Source organism: Phocoena sinus, chromosome 3, assembly GCF_008692025.1.
Source record: "Phocoena sinus isolate mPhoSin1 chromosome 3, mPhoSin1.pri, whole genome shotgun sequence".
Classification (NCBI taxonomy): domain Eukaryota; kingdom Metazoa; phylum Chordata; class Mammalia; order Artiodactyla; family Phocoenidae; genus Phocoena; species Phocoena sinus.
The window spans coordinates 28,181,490-28,198,073 of record NC_045765.1 but is presented as its reverse complement, the minus strand read 5'-3'; the positions used below and the strand labels follow the sequence as shown (position 1 = coordinate 28,198,073).

The 16,584-nt window shown below is 49.8% G+C and overlaps 1 protein-coding gene across 3 annotated transcripts in view; it reads left to right on the top strand.

Moving 5' to 3' along the window:
* Positions 1-16,584, top strand: part of WWC1 (WW and C2 domain containing 1) — a 154,169-nt gene that overhangs the window by 122,886 nt on the left and 14,699 nt on the right. For all 3 annotated transcript variants that reach the window (XR_004349208.1, XM_032626785.1, XM_032626784.1), the window contains exons 12-17: positions 1,475-1,583; positions 1,983-2,063; positions 2,716-2,802; positions 4,011-4,203; positions 9,650-9,802; positions 10,442-10,533. Coding sequence is in view for 2 of the 3 variants with exons in the window: in XM_032626785.1 (XP_032482676.1) it covers positions 1,475-1,583; positions 1,983-2,063; positions 2,716-2,802; positions 4,011-4,203; positions 9,650-9,802; positions 10,442-10,533 (715 nt within the window). In the remaining variant the exon portion in view is untranslated. The remainder of the gene's footprint in view (positions 1-1,474; positions 1,584-1,982; positions 2,064-2,715; positions 2,803-4,010; positions 4,204-9,649; positions 9,803-10,441; positions 10,534-16,584) is intronic.

The following is a 16,584-nucleotide window of genomic DNA, read 5'->3' as shown; positions in this document are numbered from 1 at the left end:
TTAGAAGAGGAGCTGAGAGATCCCTGGGGCTCCCTCACCGGGAAGGGAGTCTTGCCGAGTGCCCTCAAACAAAAATAAAAACAGGCTTCCTACTGCTTCAGAAAATTGTTCCCTGGAGAGGAGGGGTGTGCAGGTGGTACCCCTAACAAGGGTCAAGAAGCGTTCCCGGCGCTCCCTGTCTAAGGGCTGCGATAAGCTGGCTCGGGGATGCTGGGACCCCATCCGAGTGCAGGGAGCGACCCCCATCCCCCTGCCTCCCGCCACGACGTTCGTGCAGCTTGGGGACCAGAGCCCGCTCGCGTTTCAGGTCGGCGTTTCTTCATGCCACCTCCAGAAGCGTTCCCCGCTGCCAGCTGATGCCGGGCTGAGCCCAGACACTAAGCAGGTTATGCGACTAGTGCCACTGTTCAGTCAGCAGACAAATTAATCTCCTTAAGTGGTTTAGTGGAGGGTGGAGAGGGGTGGGTCCTAAGGCAGGAGGTCTCCAGGGCTGCAGCAGCAGACGTGGGACACAGGCTGGGAAAGCCACGCCCACATGGCCCCTTGGCTTCTCCCAGGCTCACTGTCACCATCCCCATCCCCAGCCCCTTCTCCAGTCTGCCCACCCCCCGCCCATGTGCCTGGCACACAGGGAAGTGCTGGCCGTGAGTCTGAAAGCCCTGAATCTGTCCTTCCCCTGCTGCGTGGAGGTCAGGAGCTGTCCTATTCACCTTAGTAGCTCTGAACTTAGCAGTGGACCTGGCACACCGTCAGCGCCCATTACTTGGGGAAGGAAGGAATGTGCAGTGTGTGCTGAATGCTTGGACCTGAGCCCCGGGTAGAGACTTCTGAGGGCCTCTGTCAAGGGCAGGGGAGATGGGCTGAGTTAGGAATGGAATGGGATAGGCGAGTAGGACAGCTAGTACTTACGTCCTTCCCTTCCTCCTCCTCCTCTTGCCCCTCCCAAGGGGGTCCGGGGGGCTGTTATTTTGCCCCAGGTGTGTAGGGATCGATCTAGAAGACATCGCTGTAGTGATGGGAGTGATAGTCGTAGTAGCTAAGGATGATGGTACTGACCTTTCTAGAGCACTTCCCCTGCACCAGTCTCTGTACTAAGGACTTCCCTTTATCACCACATCCAGTCTTCCCAACAGCCCTGAAAGGGAGGTATTATTATCCCCATTTTACAGATGAGGAATGCAGGGCTGAGAGGGAGTAAATCAGTGTCCCACTGTCCTAAAGCAGTATGTGGCAGAACTGTGATTTGAACCCAGGTGGTTTGGCTCTGGAGTCTGACACGTTAAACACAGAATCACATGCTACCCTTTCCTTCACCGCAAAAAAAGGCAGAACCTTGCTGTCAGGTTCCGAGGTGGCTGGATTTTGGTGGAACCATGTTAGGACAGTGAGGGCATCAAAAGATGTATTGTGACGACAGTATCCTGATGTCTAAACCCCGCCTTGCCATCCTTCCTTTTTTCCTCTCTTCTCGCAGCTGCGAATAAGGCTCAGGGGTGCGACCTGAAAGTGGCCTGTGTCTCAGCCGCGGTGTCAGATGAATCCGTGGCCGGGGACAGTGGTGTGTATGAGGCTTCCGTGCAGAGGTGGGTCCCTGAGTCTTGGGAACTCTGAGTATGCAAGGCCCGGGCCTCCTCAGGTGTGTGGGAGGGACCCCCAGGAGGGCGGTGCTGAAGAAGCAGACTGCTTCTCCTCCCGGGGCTGGAGAGGCTTCACACTTGGGTGACTGCTAGTTCCGCAATTGCCATGAAGGGTGTATGGCTAGAGGAGCAAGTATTAGAGAGAGCGCAGCTGCTGCTTCAAGAGAGGGATCCGGAGTAGTTGTGGGCAGGCAGGGTCCACAGGGAGGCTGAGCAGACCCAAACCTTCCTCCTTGAGGACCCAGCTTCTCCCTCCCAGAGAGAACCCTGTCTCTGGAAAATGACTTTGGCCCCTGGTCACTACAGGGAAGCCTGACTCTCTTTCTTTCCTGTGTTGCTTTCCAGACTGGGTGCCTCAGAAGCCACTCCTTTTGACAGTGAGGAGTCAGAAGTAGTGGGTGCAACCCGGGTTCAGATTGCCCTGAAGTAAGTGGCAGGGAGGGCGGGACAGAGGGGCGTGGTCTGTGCAGGGTCTCCTCCTGGCCCACAGCGTCTGCAGCATTTACCCTCACAGCTGCCCAGCGGGGCCTGCTGACAGCTGTGGGCTCCTAACTAAAGGGGGTGGAGTGGGGGGGGGGTCTCTTTCCATGCCTCCCAGTTCCCCATTTCACACAAGAGAAAAAACAAGGTTTGAAGACCTTGTAACTTGCCCGGATTCACTGAGCTGGCCGGTGGCAGAGCCAGGCAGGGACCAAGACCTCCTGCCTTTTGGTCTGTTTGGTCGTTGTTGCCACGGCTTTGGTCTTATCATCTCACCTGGACCGAAGTCAACCCCTGGGGGCTGCAGCCCAGCTTTATTGTTTTCTCTTGATGCAGGTTGGCCCCAATATTTTTTTAAACTAGGAATTAACTGCCGGTGTTTAAATGTCAGGAAGTTTTCTACAACCTCTGGCTTCTCTTTAACAATTCAGACCGACAGCTCTGGACCTGCATCCCTGCACGGCAGCAAACACTGGGCCTGTGCTTCCCAGCTCGCCGCAGTCCCCAGAGCAGCCAGCAGCCGCATCTGTGATTATTAAGGGAGGGAGAGAGAAATGCGTTGCTAACAGGGGCTCCATATGCCCCCTTTTCGTTTCAGGTACGACGAGAAGAACAAGCAGTTTGCAATATTAGTCATCCAGCTGAGCAACCTTTCTGCTCTGTTGCTACAGCAAGACCGGAAAGTGTGAGTGTGTAGCTGTTGGGCTGTATGTTATCCTCTCCCGCTCTGCGCCCATCCCAGGGGACACCCTCCTGCTCTCTTCTGCTCCAACAACAGGCCCCGTAACCTCTGTGGGTATTTAGTGCCCGTGACCGTGATGCACGGTGTCTGTGCCGTGAACGTGGATGCAGGCGGGGCCGCAAACACGCTCACTCTAAACAGGAGCGCCCCAGACAGCGTCAGACCTTCCGCACACGCGTCCTGAGCCCCTACCAGGTGCCAGCACTAGGGAAGGGGCGGCGAGCAAACCTTTGCCCTTGTAAACTTGAAGCCTGATGAAGAGGAAAGTCATGGCCTCTCTCATCTGCTCTAAGCTCGACCATTCCACGCAGGAAGAGCCGGACCTGCCTTTCTGAAGAGCCGGCTCCCAGCACTGTGCTTCTCTTGGCAGGTTGTGATGGGTGTTACCTTACGCTTGATGATACAGCAAAGACCTGCGCTGTCTGCCTCCCAGCTCAGTCCTGTGCAGACCGGGTTTATGATTCATTGAGCTCGTCTGCCTACATGTTCCTCCTTTGCTAGACCATAGGCCTTGAGGGCAGCAGCAGGAGCCTATATTTCTGTGGCCTGCACCCAGCCAGCGTCTGGGGTGTGACACGTGGGAAGGAGGAAAGCAGGCCGGAAAACGCAAAACAGAAGGAAGACAAGATTGATTGGACACTGGACTTGTGTGCAGTCTTCGCTGTTACAAACAGGGCCGGGATGAATAACCTTCTGTGTAACTCACTGGTACTTGTGCAGCAGTATCTGTGCCTAGAAGCCAGCTGTCTGGGTCAAAGGGTGAATGCACATGTACCTTTGTTAGGATTGTCACCTTCCCCGCCGCCCGAGTTGTGGCATTTTGCCCTCCTACCAGCGGTCGTATGAGTATTCCTCGGTGTTAACAAGCAGCCTCTCAGATCCTTCTGTTCACAACAGTTTGCACACCGTTGACCTCAGGCTCCACACGCTTTGAGGACCTCGTGATTGGGGGATTCAGTAGAAGGAAAAGCAGCACATTGTCCTTGGGGCCCTTATGCATCCCTCATGAATAACTGCATAACTGCTGGAGAAATTACAGACTCTTGTCCGCTGTTGTTTCCGTGGGGATTTGCAGCAGCCGTTTAGCCTAACACCTGAGCCCCAGACCCGGGCTGACCTGACCCAGGCTCTCCTGTGTTCTGTCCCTCTAGGAACATTCGCGTGGCTATCCTTCCCTGCTCCGAGAGTACCACCTGCCTGTTCCGGACCCGGCCTCTGGACGCCTCGGACACCCTGGTGTTCAACGAGGTGTTCTGGGTGTCCATGTCCTACCCAGCCCTTCACCAGAAGACCTTAAGAGTCGATGTCTGCGCCACCGACAGGAGCCATCTGGAGGCGTGCCTGGTGAGGACTGTGTCTGTCTATCTGTGCAGCCTTCTGTCCTGGGAACTGGTCCACCTTGCACTTCAGGAAGAAGGCTTGGAGAAACACAGCTTGTGCTATCAGCCCAGCCTTTCTTGGGTTCTAGGCAGGGGCTCTTCCACAGATGAACAGCGTTGTTCCCAGACTTCTTGAGAGCAGGGGAAGGGGGAGCGGGGAGCTCCTTTTTCTACCGTGGAATTGCAGCGCCACATCCCTCGTGCCTGAGGCTGAGTCACCAGCCTTCCCCGCTGTGTGGCCTAAGACTCTTTAATTCTGCCTGTTTCCTTATCTGTAAAACCAGCTAACGCTGGCTACCTCACAGGTGGTTCTCTGAGGGTTGAATGAAGCGCTAAAGCAGTGCCTCTCGAACTTTCATGTGCGCGCAGGTTACCTGCGGCTCTGGTTAAAATGCAGATTCTGATTTAGCAAGTCTGGGTGGGCAGGCAGCAAGATTCTGCATTTCTGTCAAGCTGCCCGGTGATGCCAGTACTGCTGGTCCCCGTAGCAAGGATGTAAAGCAAAGTGTCTGCACACGCTAGGTCTCACGGGACATCAGTTCCCATCCCTTTCCTGCTTGGCTAGGGTTTATAACAGCGTCATTGCCGTTTATGTTGTTGTCACTGCTCACAGTGATGCAATAGCTTGTGTCAACTGGATGCGGTTTATATGCTGGGCTCTGAGCTAAGCTCCTTACGTGTATTATCTCTGTTGATCTTCACTACAATCCTATAAAATAGGTAACTGTTACACCAGTGAGGAAACCGAGGCACAAAGTATTTGCCCAAGGTCGCACAGTCAGGGAGTGGCAGGAACAGAGTTAGAACCCAGGCAGGTCCACCGATGTCAGACCCTGGATGTTCTCTGTGTGCCAGCACAGTGCTCCCTGGAGCCCCCAGGTGGGATGGTGACGGCAGGGTTTGGCAGGCAGGGTGGGTGCTGCTGAAGGATGGAGCGGAAAGCTTTTCCAGATCCAGGATCCAGGGAGTTCCCTGGTGGCCAGTGGTTAGGATTCCGGGCTTTCACTGCCGTAGCCTGGGTTCAATCCCTGGTTGAGGAACTGAGAAGACCCACAAGCTGCACAGTGCGGCCAAAAAAAAAAAAAAAAGCACATATATATATATCTACCTAGCTAGGTAGATAGATACAGACACACACACACACGTGTGTATATATATATAAAAGGATAGGGCTTCCCTGGTGGCACAGTGGTTGAGAGTCCACCTGCGGATGCAAGGGACACGGGTTCGTGGCCCGGGCCGGGAAGATCCCACATGCCACGGAGCGGCTGGGCCCGTGAGCCATGGCCGCTGAGCCTGAGCGTCCGGAGCCTGTGCTCCGCGACGGGAGAGGCCACAACAGTGAGAGGCCTGCGTACCGCAAAAAAAGAAAAAGAAAAAAAAAAAGGATAGAATTTTTATTTATTTATTTATTTTACTTATTTATTTTTGGCTCAGTTGGGTCTTTGTTGCTGCGCGCGGGCTTTCTCCAGTTGCAGTGAGCGGGGGCTACGCTTCGTTGTGTTGCACGGGCTTCTCATTGCGATGGCTTCTCTTGTTGCAGCGCACGGGCTCTGGGCGCGCGGGCTTCAGTAGTTGTGGCGCGCAGGCTCAGTAGTTGTGGCTCGTGGGCTCTAGAACGCAGGCTCAGTAGTGGTGCTGCACGGGCTTAGTTGCTTCACAGCATGTGGGATCTTCCCGGACCAGGGCTCAAACCCATGCCCCCTGCACTGGCAGGCAGATTCTTAACTACTGTGCCACTAAGGAAGCCCCAAGGATAGAATTTTTAAAATAAAAATGAATAAACAATCCAGGCTCCTCCAGTGAAGCGTTTCCTTAGCCCCGAGCATTCCTAAATGAGAAGAGACTCAATCCTTTTTCTTCTCCTAATTGGATGCCTTTTATTCCTCCTTCCTAATTGATGTCTGGCCATTGCTGGTTGCCATGGCAGCAGCCAAAGCGCTCATCCCGCCGTGGCTTGTCTCTGTCCACGGCCAACGGGAAGCCTCTGTTCCCGTGTCCCGTGGGGACGTGAGTGTTAGGCTGTTGTGTATTGGTGGCTGGAGGAGGAAAGGAAGTGAGACAAGAGGAGGAAGGGCCATAGGCTCCCAAGCACAGTCTCCCCGCACTGCTGGGTCTGTGGAATCCCTGGTCTGTTTTGAGCCATTTAACCAGCCGGGCAAGGACAATAGTACCCATCCTGAGTAGTGTCTGCGCGTCTAGTACTGGGCTAAGAACTTTGTGTGCAGTATCTCATTTAATCCTCATGACAGCCCTGGGAAGCAATATTAGGATTATCTCCATCTGACAAATAAGGGATCAAGGCCCAGAAAGGCTAATTAACTGGCTCAGATCATCCAGCGAGTAGGTAGAGAAGTCTGGATTTGAACAAGGATTCCAGCATCTTGACGTGTCATCATCACACTGTCCTACTGGATTATGGGTTTGGATGAATACTGCCTTCCCCAATATCGTGGGCAACGGTTCCACCAAATGCTTTAGGGTGGCATCGCAGGAGTCACAGGCTTTGCAGCCGGATCCTGGTTACTCAAGCCCTGACTGGGCACGTTCTGTAAAGGCAGCCCCCTGCCCAGGCCCCACTCATATCCCATGTCTCATCACAACCGCCCCCTTGCCCCTTTCTCACTTTGCCATCCCCACTTGGCAAAAACCCAGCCCCATCAAAGTGAACCCTCCCCTCCTCTCCACCCGTGCAATTGGAGCAAAACGCACACACCGCCGCCCTGCAGTGTCATTTTAAAATCGTGGTCACAAATCTCCCGTGAGCCCTCTTGCTGCCCAGCGTTTATACTGTGTCTCCCTGGACCACTTACTGTCCTGCTTGTCTCAGTGACAAATTCTTATCCTCTCCTCTCTCCTTGCCCTTACTCTCCCTCCGCTGAGGCCCTCCCTTCACACCCAGTTCTGGAAGAGTAGAAGGAACCCCACAGCTGCCACACCGCGTCTACCTGTCCTCGTGGGCTCTGCTGTTCTTCCCGGAGCTAAGGATGCGCCCTCCCCACTCCCATCTAGGGCCATCCTCTCTCAAGGGCGTCACGCCAACCGTTATTCTTTTGCTCTCTCCTGTGTCTCCAGTTTTCCCTCCTCACTGGATCTGGCCTGTGAGTATGCCAACATACTGTTATTTCTCCTCTGCTTTAAAAAAAAATTTTTTAACCCCATTTCTTCCTCCCGTTACTACATTATTTTTTTCCTTTGCTCTCTAGCAACGCGTGAAAGAGCTGTGTGTGTTCTCTCTGTATCTCAGTCCACGTGGGCTTTTGCCCTCATCGTTCCACCAGAAATGTGCTCATCAGGGACCTCCTTGTTGCTACATCCGGTGGCCGGCTCTCCATCCTTGTCCCTCTTGGCCTGCCTACAGCGTCTGGCACAATTGCTCACTCCATCTTCCTCAGCATCATTTGCCCTGACTTGGCTTCCCAGACCGCTCGCTCTCCTGGCCTTCTTCCCCCATCACTGGCCTTCTCTGTCTGTCTCCTTTGCAGACTCTTACTCATTTCCCTGACCTCTCTCTGTTTGAAGGCCGCAGAGCTCAGGCCTTGCTCCTCTCCCCTTTTCTACTTGGCATGCACTGCTTCAGTGATCTCGTCCTATCCCCTGGCTTCAAACACCATCCCATGTGATGGCACCCTCCTGGGCCTTTCCACTCTTCTCGGCGTTGTATGTCCGCTGCCGGAATCCACATCTCCTCTTGCACGTCCAGTAGCCATCACCAGTGATGTGTCCGCAAGCACGCCCCTGATCTTTCCTCCCATGTCTTCACCATCTCAGCTGAAGGCAACCCCATTCTTCCACTGCCCAAGCCAGAGACATCGGGGTCATCCTCGACCCCATTCTCTCATATCCCACCTCCAATCCTTCAGGACCTCCTGGAAGGTCTGCCTTCAGGAGATCCCCAGATTCCAACCACTTCTCTCCGTGCTCCTGACCTACTACCACCTCTCGCCCAATGGTTGCAGAATCCTCCACTGGATCCCCCTGTTTCTGTTCTTGCTGCCCTTCGTCTCCTTTCAACATGGTAGCCAGGGGCATCCTGTTAAATTGCAGGTGACCGCATGCCATTCCTCTACTTGAAGCTTTAGGATGGCGTCTGTCTCCACCCAGAGTCAACACCTGGGCCTTGGCCTGGCCCCCCAGGCCCTCCAGGGTCTGCTCCTTGTCATCTCTTGGATTTTATCCCCAAGACTCTTCTTCCAGCCTCCTTTTACCCCTTGAATACACCCGCACGCCCCCTTCCCCAGCGCTTGGCACTGCTGTCCTCTCTAACCGGAATTCCCTTCTCCCGGGTATTGATGGGCAAATCTCACTCCCTCACCTCATTCTGATCTTAACCCGAATGTCACCTTCTATGTGATGACTTCCTTCCACCCTATTTAAAATCACATTGCCCCCTCCACTCTCTTACCCCCTCCTCTCCACTCTCCCTGTATTACTTTCTCTGCAGCACTTTACATCACCTCATATTCCTCTATATCATAGGTATTAGGGTACATGTTATTTTCGCATTTTATCATCTGTGAAATCAAGATGCAGTGTGTACTAGATGGCAAGTCATAGTCTAATTGGCAACTATTTTTCTTTCTTAGTGGTACATGAAATAATAATACACTTTATAATCGATGGCATCTTAGACTCTATGAGACACAGTATAGAAGTTACTTATTGATTATCTGATTCCCCCAGACTGGAATAGAAGCTCATGAGAGCAGGGATTTTTCTCTGCCTTAAATCCTTCCATATCCACAACACCCAGAACAGTGCCCGGCACACAGAGGCTACTTGGAAAATGGGTGTGTGTTGAATAAACGAATGAACAAATGCATAAATGCCATCAGAGTGCATCCAGTTTACTGAGGTAGACCATTCACGCCTATGAGCCGGCCTAAAATTGACTGTTATCTTGTTGGAATTAATGTAGCCTGGAGAACTCTCTACATCACTACCTAGGGATCTTCCTTATTTTTTGTACATAGCGATGTAATATTCCACCCTATAGATATATTACAGTTTATGCCTCCAGTCCCCTGTTTCTGGAGCTTTGAGTTGTTTTCCTTGACATCAGTCCTGGTCATGATGTTTTCTGACTCTGACACCAAAAGCAAAAATCAACAAGTGGAACTACCTCAAACAAAAGCTTCTGCACAGCAAAGGAAATCATCAACAAAATGAAAAGGCAACCTACTGAATGGGAGAAAATATTTGCAAATCATGTATCTAATAAATATTTAAAGAACCCATACAACTCAATGAAAGAATAAGTTAGTGAACAAGTGAGTTATTGGGAAACGATCAGCACCTAGCCATTTCTTCCTCCCAGGAAGCTTCTGTCTCACCTGGAGTGGTGTTTTGCATACTGCCCCCAGAGTACCTTGTCACCCCCTGGTTGTGCTTTTTTTTCCCATTCTCCACAGGGAGGCGCCCAGATCAGCCTGGCTGAGGTCTGCCGGTCCGGGGAGAGGTCGACTCGCTGGTACAACCTCCTAAGCTACAAATACTTGAAGAAACAGAGCAGGGAGCCCAAACCAGTGGGAGCCATGGCCCCCATGCCAGGACCTGAAAGCACGGTGAGCTGGGCCACAGCTTTGCACCCTTCTCCTGCACATGCGGCACCTGGCTGGATGGAAGGAAAAGCCTCTCCCTGAATTGGAGATGGCTGGACATCAGAGGTGGAGTAATTATTAGAAGAAACTGAGTCTCAGAGACATTAAATAATTTCCTCAAGTCACACAGGCTTCCTCACCATAGACACCATTCAGTATGAAGACTCTTCCTCTAGGAAGCCTTCCCTGAATACAGCCCCCAAGCTAGCTTTGCCACCATGCCTCTGTTCTCAAACATCCAGTACTTATCTCTCTCATAGTCCTTCCCAGATTGGTTTGTTATTGATGGTTTATGGGATGGTCTCCCTGACTACACCATGCTCTCCTTACAGCCGGAGACCTATAATTCCGTCTCATGCAAACACTAAACTTGGCTGTCTTCCAAACTCTGTCTGTACATGCAGAGGTTATTCTCCAGAGAGCTGCCAGTTAGAAGAACTGAGGACTGTATTTCCAATTTGTGTGACTCTACAGCAAGACGCTTACCCACTCTGGTCTTCAGTTTTACCCTCCGTTCACTGGGAGGGTGACACACTCTGATTCCTGCCGGGTGGGGCTATGCCCATGGTGTACAGATGGACCCATCAGCCTTTGTCTCTGCAGGATGCCGTGTCTGCTTTGCTGGAACAGACAGCCGTGGAGCTGGAGAAGAGGCAGGAGGGAAGGAGCAGCGCACAGACCCTGGAAGACAGCTGGTAAGTGAGGGTGTCCCTGGGAACTGACCTGGCTTGGACCTGGGCCCAAGGATGAGATCCCCAAATACCAGGGCAACCAAAAGAAGTGTTCCTCTGTGGAAACGGAGAACCTCTCTCCCCGTGGGTTCTCTATAGGCAAAAAGGCAGTATATAGTCTGATACAGTAGTTCCCCAAATCCCTTCCCAGTTTGTCATTTTGTGTTCCAGGAATTACTCATGCTAGTTCACATCTAATATTAGAGTTTGTCTTGATGAACTTACATTTATTTTGGTTAAAAAAAAAATTCTTAGGAAGCTTTATATTACTAGAAGTGGAAATAAGTATAATTTGTCATAAATTGAAGATTCCTCAGTAAGGAATTGCAGTTGACTGCTAGAAACTGAGAGCAGAAATAATGGGCTTAAACAAGATAGAAGTTTACTTCTTTGTTACTTAAAAAGAAGGCTGGGAAAAGGCATTCCAGGGTGCATCTGTCAGCCCCATGATGTTACTGGGAACCCAGGCTCTTTCTCTCATTTTGCTTTGCTGGCCTTCTGTGTGACCTCCATCATCAAGGCTGCTAAGCACAGAATGGCTGCGGAGTCACCAGCCATCAGGCAGGCATCAGGAAAGAGGAAAGACAACAGAGTCTTCCTGCGTGCCTTGTAACCAAGGAGCATTCCTGAAAGTCCCACCCAGCAATTTCTACTTGCTTCTCATTGGCCAAGCTTAGCTACTTGGCCTACCTAACTGCAAGGGAGACTGGGAAATGAGGTCTCTTAGTTGGCACAAAATTCAGGATTCTGTTACTAAGGAAGAAAGTAGGAACGGATATTGAGTAGGCCATGAGCCAAGTCTGCCTCAGAAGGTAACTGTGGAAGATTAAGCGTAATGAAAATACAACAAGAGTATTCATGTCTAACTGGGTATATTGCTTGCCAAGGTTCTAAGACTAAGGTCTCCTCTCCCGTTGTTAAAAAGGAAGGTCAGTCAGTGTTTCAGCAATGTAAGAGACATGCTACTGCCCAAGAGAGACTTCCTCCTTGATGTAAACAGGTCTGAAGGAGAAGTGAACAGGACACAGCTTTCTCACTGTGTGATCAGTGTTCTTTAGTCCCTTGTTTACCCACAGAAGGGTCTTATGACACACTTTAGGAAACAGCGATGTAGACTAGGGTTCAAATCCTAGCTTCATCATTTTTTGTGTAACCTTAGGCAAAGCATTGTTTTTGTTTGTTTGTTTGTTTTGTGGTACGAGGGCCTCTCACTGCTGTGGCCTGTCCCGTTGCGGAGCACAGGCTCCAGACGCGCAGGCTCAGCGGCCATGGCTCATGGGCCTAGCCGCTCCGCGGCATGTGGGATCTTCCCGGACCGGGGCACGAACCCGTGTCCCCTGCATCGGCAGGCGGACTCTCAACCACTGCGCCACCAGGGAAGCCCCGGCAAAGCGTTTTTAATCTGTGTATTGCAGCATAATGTACATACAGAAAGGTTGACTTAAGTGTACAGCTCAGTGAATTTTCGGAAACAAAACTACCCGTGAATCCAGTGCCCAAATCGAGAAGCAGAGCGTCACCGGCTCTCCGGGAGCCCACACATGCTTCCTCCCAGTCCCTGCCCTCCCCCTCAAGAGCACCCACTCAGGCAAGTCTTTCTGACCTTGTCTGATCCTCACCTGAAAAGTGGGGACATCACACCGACTGTGTGGGGTTATCAGAAGGGACCAAAGGAAAAGCCACTGATGAAGTGAAAGCGCAAAGCTCGTAGCAGGCACGCAAGAAACAGCAGAGATTCTTAGCAGTAACTCGAGGAGCAACACGGATAACTACCAGCTGGAAATGAGCACAGCCTAGGAACCTTGCCATCTGGAGGAAGTGTGTGTAGTTGTACTTAAGTGCATGTGCTCTGAATCCAGACAGATGTGAATTTGGAGTCTCACTCATCGAACTCCCTGTGGTAGATTCTAGGGCTGGGTGAGGCCTGAGCATCAGTAAGTTTAAAAACTTCCTAGGTAATTCTAAGGTGAAGCCTGGGCGAAGAACCAGGCTCTGACCCTGGTTTCCCTATCTGTGAAATATAGATTTAAGAAATAGCCACTACACGTGGGGAATTTTGTAGACTCAAAAAATTACACATGCTGAGCACTTAACACAGACCCTTACTCACAGGAAGCACTCAGTGACTCTTCTGTTACAGCCCTTGATTATATGTTTGGTCTCACACGAAGTCTTTCCTTAGTATCTTTTACTCCGGGGGTGAGCAGGTGTTTTTTGGAAAGGGCCAGATAGAAAATGTCTGCTTTGTGGGCCATACGGACTCTGTTATATCCATTCAACTCTGCCATTGTAGTGTGAAAGCAGCCATAGACGGTACCTACACCAGCCACCGTGATTCTGTCATTGAAGCTTCATTTACAGACACTGAAATTTGAATTTCACATCATTTGCACACACCATGAAATTTCACTCTCTTTTCGATTTTTTTTTTCAGCTATTTAAAAATATAAAAACCATTCATAGCTTGGACCTTGCACTGTCCAAAAACAGGCAGTGGGCTGGATTTGGCCCACAGGCTGGCGCTTGTCTTCCTGCATGTGATAAAGAATAGGACAAGGTTCCTGAATTTTTGTATGTTCGTACGTTTTAGGATTCTCTCTAAATGGTCTCAGTTTCTCTCTCCTTCTTTGTCCCACTCCATCTGTGTCTCCCCGCTTCCTTTCCTTTCCCTCCCCCCCCACCTCCTTCTCTCTCTCCTCTCTTCCCCCCCCCCCCCCCCCCCCCCCCCCGCTTTCTCTTTCTCCTGTCTTTTTCCCTCCCTCTTCCCTCTCTCTCCTTCTCTCTGGCACACTGCAAAGGTCTGATGCCGGAAATAGGCCTAGGACCTGTCTTCCAAAACCCTGGCACGAGATCAGTGGTTTCCGCCAAATTCCAAGCTTATGTTGAGACTTTTCACGCCATCTCCTAGCAACCACCTTCTTCTGTTCTCTCTCCCTTTGTGGCCCCCTCCCTCCCCACCCCTTGCCATTCAAACTTCCCCAGACACTGACTTACAAAGAGGGCTGGGAATCCCAGAGCTGCTACACTGGGCTAAATCCATCTGCAGCCCCCTCCCCCCAGACTGGAGGCTTCTTTTGGTCCTGGAATGTTAACTAGCTCTGCTGTGCCGGCTCAGCTCTGGAGTGGAGGGCTCTAGAGACTGGCCCTCAGTTGTCATCTCCTCTCCTTCCCCCTCGGCACCCAAGGCCCAAAGGAGGGGTGCCATTGTTACTCCCTCCTTTTATTTGTTTAGGTTTCTTCAGTGCATATAATCAGAAGACTCGATCTTTTTCTAAGATCCACAAGCAAAACAAAACTCTTAGAGGATTAGAAAATATAGAAGAATATAATCACAAACAACGCTAGAGTGAAAACCTTTGTATTTACCTCCTCGGGGACTTGTGTGTGTGTGTCTAGGACAGAGGTTGAGAAGTAGCCTAGCTGAGTCCCAGGGCATGTGTGTTTTATATTTTACCAGGCACTGCAGAATCATTCTCAAGTAAGATTGTCCTAGTAAATGCTCCGCCAGCGGTGACTGAGAGTACCCCTAAAGCTACATCCTCTCCGATACAATATAATTGACGAGTATTTAATCAAGAATATGTACATGTTTTGTTTTAGCAGATGCTGCTAAATTGACTTCAGAGTATAAATTGGCTGCTCTAATGAACACTCCCCACAGGGATATGCCTTTTTCCCAAACCCTCACTTCATATTATCAGATATATATTTTTAAATTTTTATTTATTTTTGGCCACTTTTCCAAAGGGTGCAAAGATGTGACTAATTATTTTTCTCTTTACAATTGAGGGTTTTTTTTTTTTTTTCCCCTTCCTGGAAAATACTTAAATCAGCTTCTTAGTCACAAAGAAGAGACTTCCCTAGTGGTTGAGCGCTTCGTGGAACTGAACAAACTTGGATTGGAAACCTGGCTGCACCCCTGAGTGGCCTGTGACACCGGACAAGGCCTACCCACTCTCTGATCCTCCGCTTTTGAATCTGTACAACAGAGACAAGAGTGTCTTTCAGTGTGGTTGTGAGACCTCCGCAAAGCACCTGCAGTTCATTAAGCCCACAGTCAATGCTGGTTAATGATGTGGCACCTACACAATCCTCACCAAGGTGCTCCCTGTGAGCACTCATGTTTAATGGCTCTTTTATGAGTAGATCAAGGTGGCTGGGGGGGACTTCCCTGGTGGCGCAGTGGATGAGACTCCGCGCTCCCAATGCATGGGGCCCGGGTTCGATCCCTGTTCAGGGAACTAGATCCCACTTGCGTGCCACAACTAAGGAGCCTGCGTGCTGCAACGAAGGACCCGGCGAGCCACAACTCAGGAGCCCTGGAGCCGCAGTTAAGGAGCCCACGTGCTGCAACAAAGGAGCCTTGAGCTGCAACTAAGGAGCCCACCTGCCACAACTAACAGCTGGTGCAACCAAATTAAAAAAAAAAAAAGGCCAGCGGGGAGAAGCCCCTCCATAGCGATAGTCCCCATCTAAGTGCAAGGGAGGTTTTCATCGCAGGGCTGGGGATGGAGAGCCAAGATCTGTTCTCCCTGTTGGGAAAATCCTAAGGGAGATTTTATGTTTATCCACAGTCTCACTGAGCCAGCTAACTAGGTGTCAGATTCTCTGCTTTTGGCTGGAATTCCTCCAGCTCAGTATGGTAATACTGTCTCATGCTGATCAGAAGCCTGGCGGTTATGTATGTCTTTGCAAAGTAAAGATGGGAGTGGAGATAAATTACTAATTAACAAATTCCGTCCATTTGTCACACCAACCCCTTCCAACCCTGGAGCCCAAGGAGAAAGGATAATTATGAAGAGTATCACCAAAAATAAAGTCTCTTCAGCAAATGGTACAGCCACCCCATTGGCTATCCATATAGAAAAAAATAAATTTTGAGTACCATGGACAAAAATTAATCTGAAGTGGATCATAGAGCTAAACATAAAAGCTGAAACTATAAAACTTTTAAAAGAAACTACCAGAGAAACTCTTTGCAAAGACTTCTTAGGTACAGCATAAAAAGCACAAACCATTAAAGAGAAAAACTGATAAACTGGACTTTATCACAATCAAAAGCTTCTGTTCTTTGGAAGACACCATTTAGAAGAGGAAAAGGCAAGCCAGAGACTTGGAGAAAATATTTGCAAAGGATTCCTATCTAGAATATATAATGAACTCTTACAACTCTGTAATAAAAAGACAGCCCAATTTTTAAATGGGCTAAAAATTCTAACAGACACCTCGCAAAAGAAAATATGTATGGTCAATAAATGCAGGAAAATATTCTTAACAGGAAAGTGAAAAGTTAAACCAGAACGAGATATGAGTACTCACTCAGTTGAATGACTAAATTTAAAGATTAATAATACCAAGTATAGGTGAGGAACCAGAATTCTCATATTACTGTGGGAACATAAAATGGTATAACCACATGGGAAAAACATTTAATCACTTATACTTACTGTCTGATCCAGCAATTCTACTCCTAGGTGTGTGTGTGTGTGTGTATATATATATATATATATATATATATATATATATATATATATATATATATATCTATCTGTAATAGTCTGAATTGTGTCTCCCCAAAATTCAGATATTCAAGCTCTGACCCCAGTACCAGAGAACGACTATTTTTGAGGACAGGGTCTTTAAAGAGCTGATTCAGTTAACGCAAGGCTATTAAAGTTAGGGTGGGCCCTAATCCATTGTGGCTGTTCTTATAAGAAGAGGAAATTTGGACACACAGAGAGATACCAGGGACACACATACAGAGGGAAGACCACATGAGGACACAGCATGAAGGTGGCCGTCTACAAGTCACAGAAGGAGCCCTCAGAGGAAACTAAACCTGCCCACACCTTGATCTTGGACTTTAAGCCTCCAGAACTGTGGGAAATAAATTTCTGTTGTTAAAGCCACCCAGTCTGTGGTATTGTGTTATGGCAGCCCTAGCAAACTAATACAACGTCCAAGAGGAGTGAAATCCTATTTCTACACAGACTTGTAGGTGAATGTCTATAGAAG